Source organism: Oncorhynchus gorbuscha, linkage group LG03, assembly GCF_021184085.1.
Source record: "Oncorhynchus gorbuscha isolate QuinsamMale2020 ecotype Even-year linkage group LG03, OgorEven_v1.0, whole genome shotgun sequence".
NCBI lineage: Eukaryota > Metazoa > Chordata > Actinopteri > Salmoniformes > Salmonidae > Oncorhynchus > Oncorhynchus gorbuscha.
Genome location: NC_060175.1, coordinates 67,817,512 through 67,832,753, shown reverse-complemented (window position 1 = coordinate 67,832,753; position 15,242 = coordinate 67,817,512). Strand labels below are relative to the sequence as shown.

The 15,242-nt window shown below is 48.5% G+C and overlaps 1 protein-coding gene across 1 annotated transcript in view; it reads left to right on the top strand.

The window, feature by feature from the left end:
• LOC124031767 (semaphorin-3G-like) overlaps positions 1–14,376 on the top strand; it is a 57,806-nt gene extending 43,430 nt beyond the window's left edge. The window contains exons 5-16 of the mRNA XM_046343417.1: positions 3,717–3,807; positions 5,455–5,571; positions 5,819–5,961; positions 7,559–7,673; positions 7,777–7,846; positions 8,078–8,222; positions 9,978–10,209; positions 10,336–10,427; positions 10,612–10,653; positions 10,794–11,019; positions 12,655–12,788; positions 13,718–14,376. Of these exons, the coding sequence (XP_046199373.1) occupies positions 3,717–3,807; positions 5,455–5,571; positions 5,819–5,961; positions 7,559–7,673; positions 7,777–7,846; positions 8,078–8,222; positions 9,978–10,209; positions 10,336–10,427; positions 10,612–10,653; positions 10,794–11,019; positions 12,655–12,788; positions 13,718–14,212 (1,902 nt within the window). The 3' untranslated portion in view covers positions 14,213–14,376. The remainder of the gene's footprint in view (positions 1–3,716; positions 3,808–5,454; positions 5,572–5,818; positions 5,962–7,558; positions 7,674–7,776; positions 7,847–8,077; positions 8,223–9,977; positions 10,210–10,335; positions 10,428–10,611; positions 10,654–10,793; positions 11,020–12,654; positions 12,789–13,717) is intronic.
• The last annotated feature ends 866 nt before the right edge of the window (positions 14,377–15,242 follow it).

Here is a 15,242-nt window from a genome sequence, read left to right as displayed (position 1 = left end):
ATTGTTGAATGTTTGGTTATTTTGACCCTTGGTTATTGTTGTTACTGTTGTCCCGTTGACAATTTTGATTCTCATTTTTATATTGTGAATATCCCGAATAAGCTTTGGCAATATCTATATTGTTACGTCATGCCAATAAAGTGAATTGAAAATTGAGAGACAGACAGAGACAGAGACAGAGACACAGACACAGACAGACAGACAGACAGACAGACAGACAGACAGACAGACAGACAGACAGACAGACAGACAGACAGACAGACAGACAGACAGACAGACAGACAGACAGACAGACAGACAGACAGACAGACAGACAGACAGACAGACAGACAGACAGACAGACAGACAGACAGACAGACAGACAGACAGACAGACAGACAGACAGACAGACAGACAGACAGACAGACAGACAGACAGAGACTACTGACTTAGCGAGGGAACTATTGACCTGCTGCTCTCAATGCTGGGGCCACTACATACCCTGGGACTGTCCCATATTCAGCATACTGTACATTACTGTACTGTTAATAGTGACCCTTCCTAGAGGTCAAGGCCCTGACATTCAGCATGCAGAAACCATAGAAAGACACATTGTGGAGATCAAAGTCAACCTTCAACCTCACATCCTCCTCACTGAGCGTCTGTGACACTTTATGGGCAAGTGGAGGTGTCATAGTAACTCTGGGAATCCCTACCAGCTAGCACATTGAGTTCTGAGAACCATATGTTTCTTAGACCTTGGTGAGAGCATAATTGTGCTATGGTTATTTTGCATACAATTGTGCAGGATACCCAGCTAGCACAGAACATTCTGAGAACCATATGTTTCTTAGGTGGGAAGTTCAGTACTTCAGCATAACGTTTCCAACAGGCTTCTTGATGGTTCTATTTAAAGTCATGTTCTCAGAACATTCAGAGAACGTTAAGAAACAACGTTCTTCTGTGGGAATTTCAGAAACACTTTAGTAACATTCTACAATCGGTGGACGAATGTTAATTAACAACGTATGCATTCCGGGGCATGGACTCTAGAAGGTGTCAAGCCTTCCACGAGGATGCTGGCCCATGTTGACTACGATGCTTCCCACAGTATCAAGTTGGCTGGATGTCCTTCCGGTTGTGGACCGTTCTTGATACACACGGGGAACTGTTGAACGTGAAAAACCCCAGTGGCATTGCAGTTCTTGACACACTCAAACCTAGTACTAACATACCCCGTTCAAAGGAACTTGAATCTTTTGTGTTGCCCATTCACTCTCTGAATGGCACACATACACGATCCGTGTCTCAATTGTCTCAAAAATCCTTCTTGTACCCTTCTCCTATAATTTCCACCAGCCCCCCGCAAATCAAATTAGCATAATAAAATCATCCTCATCAAAATCCGTTTGTTTAAACTAGAGATATCTGGTTTTATTTTTGCATGGGCTGCACCGCCATCCACCTCGTCTGCCGTTATCGCCCTTCCGCATCTGCAGTGAAAGCGGTGCGTTTGTCAAGACCGTAAGACCTCCGGAAAATCAATCTTCTCACGGGAACGTCTCAAGCGCACGAAACGGTTTGGCCTAGAAACGATGATGATCCCTCTCGACTCTCACAAACACGATGGCGTTCTCCGTTTTGCTCTGCGACCCCCGCGAGCGGGACTTGTGTGAAGTCGGGCACAGCCTCTTCAGCCAACTTCTGTCTGTAGCGTCCGGACAGTTTGGGCTACACACGAATACGGCCCCTCTGTGGAAAGGAGAGACTCTCACGAACACGTACCTGTCAGTTGTTTTGCTCACAACCCCATAAGACTTGTCTGTAGGTCTCCGTTACTCGTTTTAAACAATTATTGGAAGTACTGTACAGTATATATGGAGATAGTTTAGTGCCTAAAATAAGAGGTTAAATACAGGTAAAAAAAGACATAAAAATAGTTTCCTGGTCTTTCTTATCTCAGATATACTGTAGGATCGAGACTTTGGGGCACTATCAGTTGTTCCGTGTAGTGAATCTGTTATTCAATGCATTTCTTTGGGCTACTAGCAGTAATTCAATGTTTCATCAATATATATTTTTTGATACCTTGAGTGGTCTTAAAATTCCAAATCAAATAGCTAAATTATCCTTGTCATGGCCATCTTAAAACAATTCTATATGCTAGTTTAGAACCCCCCCCCCCATTTAACATGAGACATCAATAAGGGATCCTAGCTTTCGCCTGGATTCACCTGGTCAGTCTATGTCATTGAAAGAGCAGGTGTTCCTAATGTTGTCTTACACTCAGTGTATATTTCCACACTATGAGGTCGTAATAACACTGTGGAATTGTGGACATTATAATAATGCCCTTTTAGTGTAAGAGTTTCAGCCTGTTTTAGTGGGATGGAGTTTTGGAGAGTACCAAACCTCTCTGACAATAACAACTAGTTTTCAGTTTTCCCCTTTCCACTCAGACCACTCCCAGATAGTCCGAGCAAAAATCTTGCTTGATAAATTGCTCTTTGCTAAGTAGCTATTTCTGTTTCTTTTTGACCATTTTAATTGAAAACAATCACAGTAAGGTACTTAATTATTGAGCAGAAATGATTTGATATTAAGATAGAAATGGATGTATTGGACCTTTACAGAGATACTTTGGGATTTTGCAAATGTGACCCTTTATTGACTTCCCCAGAGTCAAATAAATGTGTTTCCATGATTAAGCAAATTCATTTCCATGTATCCTATCTGTGCGTGTAGTTCTAAACAGTTAACCTAAGCTAGCAGTGTTATAAAGTGTCATTGAAACATTCAGTGAAAGAAGAGAAAAATCGAAATAACCTTTACATTTCATTAGAAGCGTTCACAGAATTCAGAGAATGTTCTCAGAACATTATTTAATTACCTTCAAATAACCTACAAATTCCGTTCTCAGAACGTTAATGAAACATCCCAGGAAACCTTTCAGGGAACCGTAGTAAAACATTCTTAGAACCTCCCTTCAACCTAAAAATGAACTTTCTCAGAACAGGCAAAAATGTTTCACTTTTCACGTTCTCATAACGCTTTAAAAAAATGTTTTACCCGTCAGGAAACGTATGGCTTCATTCCCAGAACCAACGTGAAACCTAAAACGCACGTTCCCACGACTTCCAAGGAATCAAATGTGCTAGCTGGGCTGTATGTGCCGAAGCCAAGGGAAGGGCACTTACTGGAAAGAGATATTAAATCAAGGAAATACAGCGTTAATTTATCATAATGTTGGGCGTTGCGTTAGTAAGTGTATTTTTATCCTGCTGACTTCAATGTCATACAACCAGAGGACCACAATGCTCCTATTGTCTGCACTTAGGAACTTACACCCAGAGCTGGAGACTAGTGGAGAGTTCACAGGGAGGACATTCATCTGGGTCATGATTCACTTGGAGCTCATCCTGTCGTCCTGCCTGTCTATATGTGTCCACACTCTCCCTGTGTTTACCCCTGTCCTGTCCTTCACTGATGACATCACCACAGTCAAAGAGTCACTACCATACTAGGGCCCAGAGATGCATTCAATTAAGTGTTTTATTTGATGATGTACAATAGCGATGCACTGTATCTAAATGTTGAAACACTTACAATTAGTTCAGGAATTGAAGCCAGTTTGCCTGAGGGCGCATAAAGGTAAACATTCAAATCATATTCTAATAATATGTGATATCTGACTTTTTCCTAACCCCTTGTTTTCTCTCTATTTTCCACCCTAACAGCATGTTTTCACCATGGACCCTACCAATGTGGAGAACGGACGGGGGAAGGTTCCTCACGACCCCAGCCTCCCCTTTGCGAGCACCTTTATTGGTAGGTCCTGTCCTCTTTGTTGTTACATAGTGTGTTTATTTCAATGCAACAGCGGAGAGAGGTTATTGGCTCTGGGAGATGCACTGCAGTGAGGGTGTTCCTCTTTTGTTGTCATTCGACATTTAGCTTGTGAAATAAGTGATGTATTGCATCGACATGCCGGGGTGAAAAGTAGTGGGTGTGTGTGTGTGTGTGTGTGTGTCTTCCCACCCCGCCTCGATCCACTTCGCGCCCGAACCCCACAAACCTGACGATCTGTCCCAAGATGCATTTCATCTGGCAGGCAGACACACAGGGACGGCCAAAGCCCCAGCAGAACGTTGGACTGATACACTGATATACAGACAAATAACCCTACAAAAACGAAGACGTACAGTATTCCACCAAAGCTCACTCACATACACTGTGTGAAGCTAGCGTGGAAAAAAACCCACACTAAACATAGACACGCACACTAACATAATGCAGATGCAAGTTACGTACATGTTTTACACTGTTGCGTCCCAAACATATATTATCCTCTCTGTTCCTTCTGACGGGACCTTCTAGTCAGGATGAAGGAGTTGCTGCTGTCAAACTTTTTATTTAGGGGTTTCAATGGGTAGATGAGAGAGAGAGATCGAGAGAGAGAGACACAGAGAGAGAGAAATAATATTTGTCATGGCCGTTGAGTTCCACGTTTGCAAAGAGAGCTCTTTGGCAGGAGGAGGACATGGAGGTCAGACACCCTTATTCCTTCTCCTTCCCTCCTCCTCACAAACACACACATAAGCCCTGATGTATCTCTGCATCTCCGCTATCTCTGGGGTCAGCTATCATAAGAAGCTATTGCCTTTCGGTGGAGCCAAAGTCTGTATTAATCACACAGCTCAGAACGCGGTGGAACTAGGACCCAGACTGCCTATCTGTTTGTGCATACTCAGGGGTGTAAGGCAACCCCACTGTCTCTGCTATTACAATTCAGCTCCTTGGCTGGGATACGATCATTGGAGCCATAGACACACACACACACACACACACACACACACACACACACACACACACACACACACACACACACACACACACACACACACACACACACACACACACACACACACACACACACACACACACACACACACACACACACACACACACACACACACACACACACACACACACACACACACACACACACACACACACACACACAGGCACATACATCCTCAGTCAGTGAAGTGATGACAGGGCTTAGGGAGCAGTGATCTACCTGTGACACGGCTAATTTAGGCGAAGATGCTCTTGTTAGGAACAGGACCTGAGCTCTTTATCATGCAGAGCAGGGATACTGTAGCATCTCATTTGATCCGAGTTCATTTGGGGATGCTGTCTGATTCAGTGGGAGATAGTGTTACAGACGGGTGATCTGATCTCTGTTCAGTCGATGAACCTTCTCTAGGGAAGCAGGACATGTGGTTTGGGGTTCAGGAGGGTTTAGTGTTTCACTCTGTTGGCGACTTTTGCATTTCTCTCATCATGCAAGTTCTTCCCTGCCGTTCCTTATTTCCTCATCCTTCCACATCTCCTTTCTTTCCTGTTCGCTTCCCATTGTCCCCCCTTCCCCCTCCGCTCTCCCTCCATCCTGCTCGCCCTGTCTGTTCCCAGGTGGGGAGCTTTACACAGGGCTGACTGCAGACTTCCTGGGTAGAGACTCAGTGATCTTCCGTAGTCTGGGAGGTCGCTCCACCATGAGGACTGAGACGGACCAGAAACTACTGCACGGTGCTGGAACTGCATTGTACTCACTGAATACACTGAATACACAGAATACACTGAATACACACCGAAAACAAACACATTATAGACATATTTTATAACTTGGTTCTTACAACTTCCAAAGACACCCCCTGGTAAACAAGTCAAACTAATTCCTGTTCTCGCTCTCGCTCTCTTTCCGCTTTCCCTCCCTCCCCCTCTCTCGCTCTCTCTCTCCCTCTCTCTCTCTCTCTGTCTCCTTCCCTCTCTCCAGATCCTAAGTTTGTTGCGGCCCACCTCATCCCTGATAACGATGACCGTGACAATGACAAGGTGTACTTCTTCTTCACGGAGAAGGCCATGGAGGCCGGAGACAGGGAGGGAGCCATCCACACCCGCGTGGGACGAGTATGTGCGGTAAGGGCACCATACATTCTCATGATTTATTATTGACTCTGGTGCCTGATGGTTCATTCTCCAGGTCAGCCTTCAACCCCTCTTAGACCATGTCGTGATCTGGGGCTATGGGAACTGGATCATGGCTGTGAGTGATTTCCACAGTAGGGCTCCAGCCCTGACATAGTGAGAGTTTAACATTTCTCTGCGGGGAGCTGTGATTGTAGTATTGCCTTACAGAGAGGGTCTGTAATGGTTAATCCAGGCCACAGAGGCAGATGGAGAGGGAGAGACAAGCGTCCGGCTGGCGGGCTGGGGGGGCTGACCTACCCCAGCAATTGGCGTCTCTCTATGTCCATACACACACAGCTGTCGGATGTGCTCTGGTATGAAGAGTCAGAGCGTGCATACCTCCCATCTCTCTCACACAGTCATTACATCCCTTCTGACATGCATTCGCACGTGCACATGCACGCACACCACAGCTAACTACAGGTGTCCCCAAGAGACTCTGCTCCGGAGGCGAGACAATAGAGTCGCATTCCTATGCTCACACTTATAAGTGTATGGTTCGCGCACGCACGCACGCACGCACGCACGCACGCACGCACGCACACACACACACACACACACACACACACACACACACACACACACACACACACACACACACACACACACACACACACACACACACACACACACACACACACACACACACACACACACACACACACACACACACACACAGTCCCGCCAATCCCCCTGAAAATATCTCTCCATACATATACAGTGTATTTCTTCCCCTGTACTCCTCCTCCTCTACATTGGTAAACACTGTCTGCTATTGTCAGTTCCACCAGAACAGAACCAGATCCTGCCAAGAAAACAAGAAAGCAATTATCTGTGTTTGATCTGATCCCGGACAGCTTACACAGCCCCGGTGTCTATTAAACAACCATGTCTGCCTGTACGCTAGCTCCACCATGATACTGTACAGTATGGAGGAGAAGAAAAGCTCCTGTGATTATATCTCCACAACCCGTGCTCTCTGGCATCCCCGCTGTCCAGCGTGTGGTTGTAGAAGGGCTTACGAGACAACTTTCCCACAGGAGAGGCCAGCCAGCGGTGGTTTAGCCGTGTGCTGCTGTGATCTATTGTGTTGTTGTGTGAATGTGCTCTACAGGTGCTCTGCTCTGCTCTTTATGTGTCCTGCTGCTGAATAGATAATGGTTATTCTTTGTTTGTCTCGTATTGAGAATGATACTGTATGTCTAGTCAGTGTGAGCCACTAGGCTCGCTCTCTCTGTCTCTCTCTGTCTCTGTCTCTCTCTATCTCTGTCTCTCTCTCTCTCTCTCTATCTCTCTCTCTCTCTCTCTCTCTCTCTCTCTCTCTCTCTCTCTCTCTCTCTGTGTCTCTCTCTGTCTCTGTCTCTCTCTGTCTCTGTCTCTCTCTCTCTCTCTCTCTCTTGGTCGCTCGCTCTCTTCCCTTACAGAGAATGGAGTGTTTGGATATTCTCTGTGGTAAGGTGTGTGTGTTCTCTGCACGATAGAGATGCGTTGGTGACAGTGGTGACGATCACGGTGATGGTGGTGTGTTGTCTGTGTCCCCCTGCAGAATGACGCAGGTGGACAGAGAGTTCTGGTGAATAAATGGAGCACCTTCATCAAGGCCAGGCTGGTGTGTTCTGTACCCGGGCCTCATGGAATCAACACACACTTCGACGAGCTGGGTGAGACACACACCTCACACTTGCACAAATCATTTACGCAAATCATTTACTCTCGCAGGCACAACATTTGAACGCACTCACAAAAGTACTCTGTATTTCACAGAGGGTATTTTCCTGCTCAAAGGCAAGGATGAGAAGAACCCAGATGTTTACGCCATCTTCAGCACCATCAGGTGAGCGCCACACACACACACACACGGTTGCACACATCCACAGCTCCGTCTAGGAATTTGAGAGCGGCTACATTTCTCCGGCTCCATCACTCGGGCCGTTTACCAAAACAAGCGGCAGGGCGGCCATTTTGTTGTGTTTCGAGTCCCAGTCTGTAGCTTTAGCATGTACCATAGAGGAAATCAACCTTGGCGAAGTCAGTCACTGACATTATACGCTCCTCTTTCCCCTAGTAACGTGTTCCAGGGCTTTGCAGTGTGCGTGTATCGTATGGCAGACATCCGGGAAGCCTTCAATGGGCCGTTTGCGCACAAGGAGGGACCTGACTACCAGTGGGGGGCTTACGAGGGCAGAGTGCCCTATCCAAGACCTGGGGTGGTGAGTAGTACCCTCAGAATAACCTACTGCAGGCTACTGTGCCGTATCGACACAATAGCAATATATTTCAGCCTCCTTATCAGCTTGCTTGTGTGTGTGTGTGTGAGAGAGAGAGAGAGAGAGAGAGAGAGAGAGAGAGAGAGAGAGAGAGAGAGAGAGAGAGAGAGAGAGAGAGAGAGAGAGAGAGAGAGAGAGAGAGAGAGAGAGAGAGAGAGAGAGAGAGAGAGAGAGAGCTAGTCCAGCTGAGACCTTGTGGTTTCTGTTGGTCCTCCTGGTTTTCCTCTCCCCTCAGCAACTCTGTCTCATGTTCTCCTCTCATCCGCATCGCTGTAATTTAGCCTCATTTAGGGCCCTAGTGTCAGAGCAGAGTCTGTGGTTTTACTCCACACACACAGGCCTGATTAAGAAGAATGTCCTGGCCCAGAACAACCCAGAGAGAGAGGGAGGGAGGGAGAACGGGAAACCTCACTATAAACCCCTGCCATCAAGTCACTCAGGGTTCTACTCACTGGAAAGGTTAAGAGAAGAAGACACAATGGAAGCAATCTCACCTGGATTCCTGTCCAGGGATTCTGTCCAGCCTTCAGCTCCATTCACCAACAGAGCCTGGTTTTAGCTTGTTGTAGTTCACTCTGATATCCCACAGCCTGGGCTCAGCCCTCCCCAGGTCTACCCTCCCTCACATTGTTACTGTAAGGCTCTACCGGGGTTATCTAAATGGTCGTATACCGACGCTTTCCTTATGCCGGTAGGGCGCCATAGGGTGCCATTTTGGCCAGCTATCTCTGTTTTGCACTGTGGAGACATGTGGCTGTCATCTCTCGACCGCTAACAGAGAACACTGTACTGTTTCTGAAGGCTATTGTGTAATTGTGCACTTTGCTGTGATTTAGCGCTTAGTGGCTGTGCACACTTAGTAGATAGGGTAGATGAAATGTAGATAGAAATGCACCCCTGTTTTCACTTACTGTAGCTCTTTCCAGTGATTGCGAGCGGTTAGAGTGCTTAGTTACTGCTTGGTCAGACATCAGAGTTGGGATCAGTTCCTCATGAATTCCAGTCAATTCAGGAATTTAAATAGGCTTCTGTGGTGAAATTCCATGTCAATTCCAACCTACACGAACTGAAATAATATGTTTCAACGCTGTCAAAAATGCCTAATGTTTAGTCAATGTTATGGCAGGATTTGACGAAATCTTCTCAAGCACAGTGTTGAATAGGACTCCCAGCTAAAACGTTGTCAGGGAGTCACAGAAAAACACATTCCTAACTTACAACATGACATATCAGGTGACCTCTCAAAACGCCGCTGCGTAAAGCGTTCCTGTCGCATTCCCCGAAAACCCTTTTACGTTTCAGGCAAATCATATGTTTTTTTTTTCGTGACATGATTACCTAAGAGCTCCTCTCTCTCTCTGTCTCTCTGTCTCTCTGTCTCTCTGTCTCTCTGTCTCTCTGTCTCTCTGTCTCTCTGTCTCTCTGTCTGTCTGTCTGTCTGTCTGTCTGTCTGTCTGTCTGTCTGTCTGTCTGTCTGTCTGTCTGTCTGTCTGTCTGTCTGTCTGTCTGTCTGTCTGTCTGTCTGTCTGTCTGTCTGTCTGTCTGTCTGTCTGTCTGTCTGTCTCTCTCTCTCTCTCTCTCTCTCTCTCTCTCTCTCTCTCTCTCTCTCTCTCTCTCTCTCTCTCTCTCTCTCTCTCTCTCTCTCTCTCTCTCTCTCTCTCTTCCTGTCTCTCTCTCTCTCTCTCCTCCTGTCTCCAGTGCCCCAGTAAAATAACCAACCAGCCTGGCAGACAGTTTGGCAGTACCAAGGACTTCCCAGACACAGTGCTTCAGTTTGCCCGGGGGCACCCCTTGATGTGGCGCCCGGTGTACCCAGCCATGAGGCAGCCTGTGCTGATCAAGGCCAACGTGCCCTACCGCCTCAAACAAATCGTGGTGGACCGCGTGGAGGCTGAGGACGGACAGTATGACGTCATGTTCATAGGCACAGGTCGGTCACAAATGTATCCCACTTAGCCGTTTTCTGTCGTTAGACATAGCGGTGACTGGTTAGGAAACCAGGTTGTCTTGTGATTGCTCAGTGGACCGTTTTTTTTTTTTTTACCCTCGACCCCAGACACAGGCACGGTGCTGAAGGTCATCGCCCTGCGCAACGGCAACTCTCTGGACACAGAGGAGGTCACTCTGGAGGAGCTGCAGGTCTTTAAGGTAACTACATAACGTCGTACTTCTCCTCCTCCTTCTCCCCTATTCCTCCTCCTTCTCCCCTATTCCTCCTCCTCCTCCTCCTCCTCCTCCTCCTCCGCTTCATATCCCCACTGTCTATTTCAAAGCCAAACCCTTTCACAAAGGCTGAATGCGAATGAAATGTAATATTCTCATTTCTATCAAGGTGCCAACTCCCATTACCTCTTTGGACATCTCAGTAAAAAGGGTGAGGAAATGTTCATTCTTTGTCCCAGTTCACATTTAGTTCGAGAAGGCCAGAACGCACTGAAGCTTTATGATAAATCCTATAGCTTAGACTTTCCATTCTCATTCTCTGCTTGTACTCTGATCCCTTTCCCCACATAGCAAGCACTGTTCGTGGGTTCTCCATTGGGTGTGGCTCAGCTGAGGCTCCACAGGTGTGAGACGTATGGGAAGGCCTGTGCTGAGTGCTGCCTGGCCAGAGACCCCTACTGCGCCTGGGACGGCACCTCCTGCACCCGCTACACCTCGCTCAGTAAACGCCGCTATCGCCGCCAGGACATCAGGCACGGCAACCCGGCCCTGCAGTGTATGGACCAGAATCTCAGTGGTGAGAGAGGGGGAGGAGGGGGGTGGGCCGGCCAACTTGGCTCTGCAGTGTATGGACCAGAATCTCAGTGGTGAGAGAGGGGGAGGAAGGGGGTGGGTCGGCCAACTTGGCTCTGCAGTGTATGGACCAGAGCCTCAGTGGTGAGAGAGGGGGAGGAGGGGGTGGGCCGGCCAACTTGGCTCTGCAGTGTTTGGACCAGAACCTCAGTGGTGTGAGAGGGGGAAGAGGGGGTGGGCCGGCCAACTTGGCTCTGCAGTGTATGGACCAGAGCCTCAGTGGTGAGAGATGGGGAGGGAGAGGGAGGAGAGGAGGGTGGAAGGAGGGAGTGAGGGAGTGGGGGGAGAAAGGGGTATCGGGGGAGAGAAAGAGGGAGACAGCGAGAGTGTGGGGCAGTGACTTAAAGAGAAAGGGGGTGGTGGAGAGAAAAAGGAAGAGAGAGAGGGAAATAAAGAGAAAAGATTTGTAAAAAGGAAGGAATGTGGAAAGGAATGAAAAAAGAATGAAGATGATAGAGTATGTGAAAATGAGATACAGTTCTGAGACAACAAGCCAAGTGCCCCTGTGGGAAAGTAGGGCACGCTAATATCCTGTTGAGAAATGGTTATTACAATGGTGTGTATACTGAGGGGGGTCTGGCTGTCATGGTGGCCAAGCGGAAATGAACCCAGAGTATTTGTTCCTGGAGGTCACAGAGGTCAAACTCGTCCGTAGAGAAGCAGTTGACTCTGAGGGAGGACAAACACCGGGGTCTTTATCCCAAATGACACCCTGTCCCCTACATAGTGCACTACTTTTGACCAGCTCTCTGTAAACAGCTTATAGGTTGAACGACCCAAGGCCAGTATAAATCATGTGTAGTGTATATTGTATAGCCCAATGTCAGGTGTAGAGGAAAGTTGTTATCAGCTGGAATACAAGCTGTGTTTGACTGCGGCGTGATGTCCATGTCTATATATTATCCCTCTGTAGGGACCCAGAGGGATACCAACATGAAACATGCTTTATGTTAAACAACTCTCATTTGTATATACTGTTACACAGACATTTAACACAACCTGGAAACACAGACGATCTCAAATATGCACACGGTGTGCTGTATTTTGCTTCCTTGTCCCTTTTGAGTATGAAACACACTTGAAATGCACACACATACTGGTAATGCTGTATAGGAAATGACATGACACACACACACACATCTTGGGCTGAAGGAGAGGGTCGTCACTTGAAGGACCTTTGAATTGACCAAGTGATGTTTTGTTTACGGAGAAACTCACCTCGTCGGTCTGTCATCGTGTGAGAGAGGGGAGCGTCGCTTGACAGGCAGAGGGGGGGGGACAAAAGACAGAAATCTGACGCAGTCAGAGGAGCGGAGGATGCGTTCGTTTTGGATTGAGTTATGGACGCTACGAAGGGAGATTTACATTTACATTTAAATTTAAGTCATTTAGCAGACGCTCTTATCCAGAGCGACTGTCCTGGCGTCGTGAGGGAGTTTGTTCCACCATTGGGTGTCTGCCGTAGCTGATGACGGCACCACCAAAGTCACAGGGCCTACTTGAGACCCCAACATGCTCTGCCGACCGCAGTTTTAAGTGTATGTGGTTTAATGCCTATTGTACCTATTGTGTGTTGCAGTGGAGGGGTTGGATGTGACAGAGGAAAGGGTTGTGTACGGAGCAGAGAACAACAGCACCTTCCTGGAGTGTGTCCCCCGCTCCCCCCAGGCCACCGTCACGTGGCTGCTCCAACGGGACGACCGCAAGGAGGAGGTGAGAGAGAGGGACGGGTGGAGGGGGAGAGAGAGAGAGTGTGTGAGAGACAGAGGTGGAGGGATCGCGAGAGCGTTAGAGAGTGTGGCAGAGGGAGAGAGAGAGAGAGAGAGAGTCTGACGGAGGACAGAGCGAGAGATGGAGCAATACGGGGTATGAGAGAGAAAGAGAACTAGGGAAGAAACTGAAACGAGAGGGCCGAGTCAGTACTTCAGGGGAAGATTTAAGGGGGTGTTTGAGAGAGACTGAGAAATGGGAAGTTTTAGTAGGAGCGGGAGTGAAGTCAGGTCCACTCCTGCTCAGTGACCTGTGACATGTACAGTAAAGCTCCAGTTTCTCCCATGCCAGGGTATCTGCGGCTTCCCGAGGCTTAAACGAGTGTTTCAGTCAAGCATGTAAGTACAGTATTAAGGCATTAGAGCAGCTCTCTATTTCCCACCAAATAATCGTTGGCTCTCAGCTGTTCATTTGGAGAGAACAGGCTGCCCTGTTTGCTTTGGCACACAACACATGCCCCGGCAGAGAGATCGGACCAAAAAACAAGAGTTGATGAATTTCATGGCAAAATTATTCTTAGCCACCCAAGCTGAGAAAAGAACACAAAAAAACACAGCTTGGACTTTGCCCCCTCCCCATCTCATCCCCCTCCTCCCCTCCCCATCTCATCCCCCTCCTCCCCTCCCCATCTCATCCCCCTCCTCCCCTCCCCTCCTCCATCTCTGTGCCATACCTCATCATCCCTCCATCTCACTTAACCCCTCTTTCTTCTTTCTGTTCTTCTCATCCCAATATGTTCCCCTCTTTTCTCCCTCCCCCTCCCTCCCTCCCTCCCTCCCTCCCTCCCTCCCTCCCTCCCTCCCTCCCTCCCTCCCTCCCTCCCTCCCTCCTCCCTCCCTCCCTCCCTCCCTCCCTCCCTCCCTCCCTCTCAGGTGAAGCTGGATGAGCGAGTGATGCGTACGGAGCAGGGTCTGCTGTTCCGCCGTGTGCTCCGTCAGGACGAGGGTGTGTACGTGTGTCGCTCTCGCGAGCACGGCTTCACCCAGACCCTCACCCGCCTCTCTCTGGAGGTCCTGCAGGGGGACACACTGAGCGAGCTGCTGGCCCGTGACGACGCCCCCCTCGACGGTCCCCAGGGGGCGAAGGGCTACCGGGCCTGGCCTCCCTGCCACGCTCACAGGAGCACCGGCCCCCTCAGCCAACAGCGCTCCTGGTTCAAAGACCTCATGCAGCTGATTGGCCCGTCCAACCTGCCGCACGTGGAGGAGTACTGCGAGAGGTTGTGGTGCAACGACAAGCTGCGGCGCAAACACAAGAGCATGCTGGACAAGTACCGGCAGGCGCAGGACAGCGCACGCAAGGCCCGCAACAAGGGCTCCGGGGAACGCAACCGGACGCCGCGGGACGTCAGCAGCCGACGGCCGTAGAGGGGACGGAGGAACGGAGAGGGGGAGGAAATAGAGGACTGGGAGAAGGACCACATGACACGATTAATGAGAGACTGAGAGAGAAAAGGAAGAGGTGGTAGTTCCATGTATTGCAGGAAGAGAGACACTGCCAACAGACTGTGGTGTTAAGGGTTGTGTCTGATGTGGACGGGGGGGGGTGAGAGAGACCGGGACTCATCAACTCTCCTTGACTTCATGAAGAAACCCTCAACTGTTTTCACCAAGGGACCCTTCCTCTCCATTGCAACATCAGTGACTCTGTATATGACTATGGACTGACTGTACTGTGCTGTAAATACTGTGTGGGGTTGGACTGCTACAACTGATGACCTTTGACCCCTTATGGCGCCCATCTCTCTTCGGTCCGTGACCCCATTCCACACGATGTACCCCTTATGGCGCCCATCTCCAGTCTGTTTGCCTCACCCTGCACCTCATCATACTTCTTCTGGAAGAAATGGGGCTTAATATATATATATATTTTTTAAAGGGTTCTGTGTCTTACTTCCTGCACAGTATTGCCGTTGTTTTTAGCAGTGTAATCCCATCACCCTGAAAGTCATTCACAACCGTACAGTACGTTCTCAAGCATGCAGTGTTGAGTGGACATCTAAGTGCACTCACACATCATCCATCACACACTCAGCCATAACAACGCACCAGAGCATTGCTTTGACTGAACGTTTTCATGAGACGACTGTTGACGGTTCAACAGAGAAAAGGCCTGTTTGTTTTATCAGCTTGACTCCAGTTCCCACCATTCCTAGTTGTGTCGTTCCTGACAATGGAAGGAGAAGAATGGGTCGTTGGAGCTGGCTGAATGTTCTGCTGGTGGTTTGTAAACACGACTTCGTTATTTAAATACAGGGTTAGCTATGATATTTCTCTCTCTGTTGTTAAAATGCAATGTTTTCACTGACAGACTTCGCTGAAAAGCTCTCCTTTCAAGGGCACTGGTTGTAGGGAAAGGGGGAGGGGGGTCAGAGGAGTGAAGGGACAGGGAGTATGG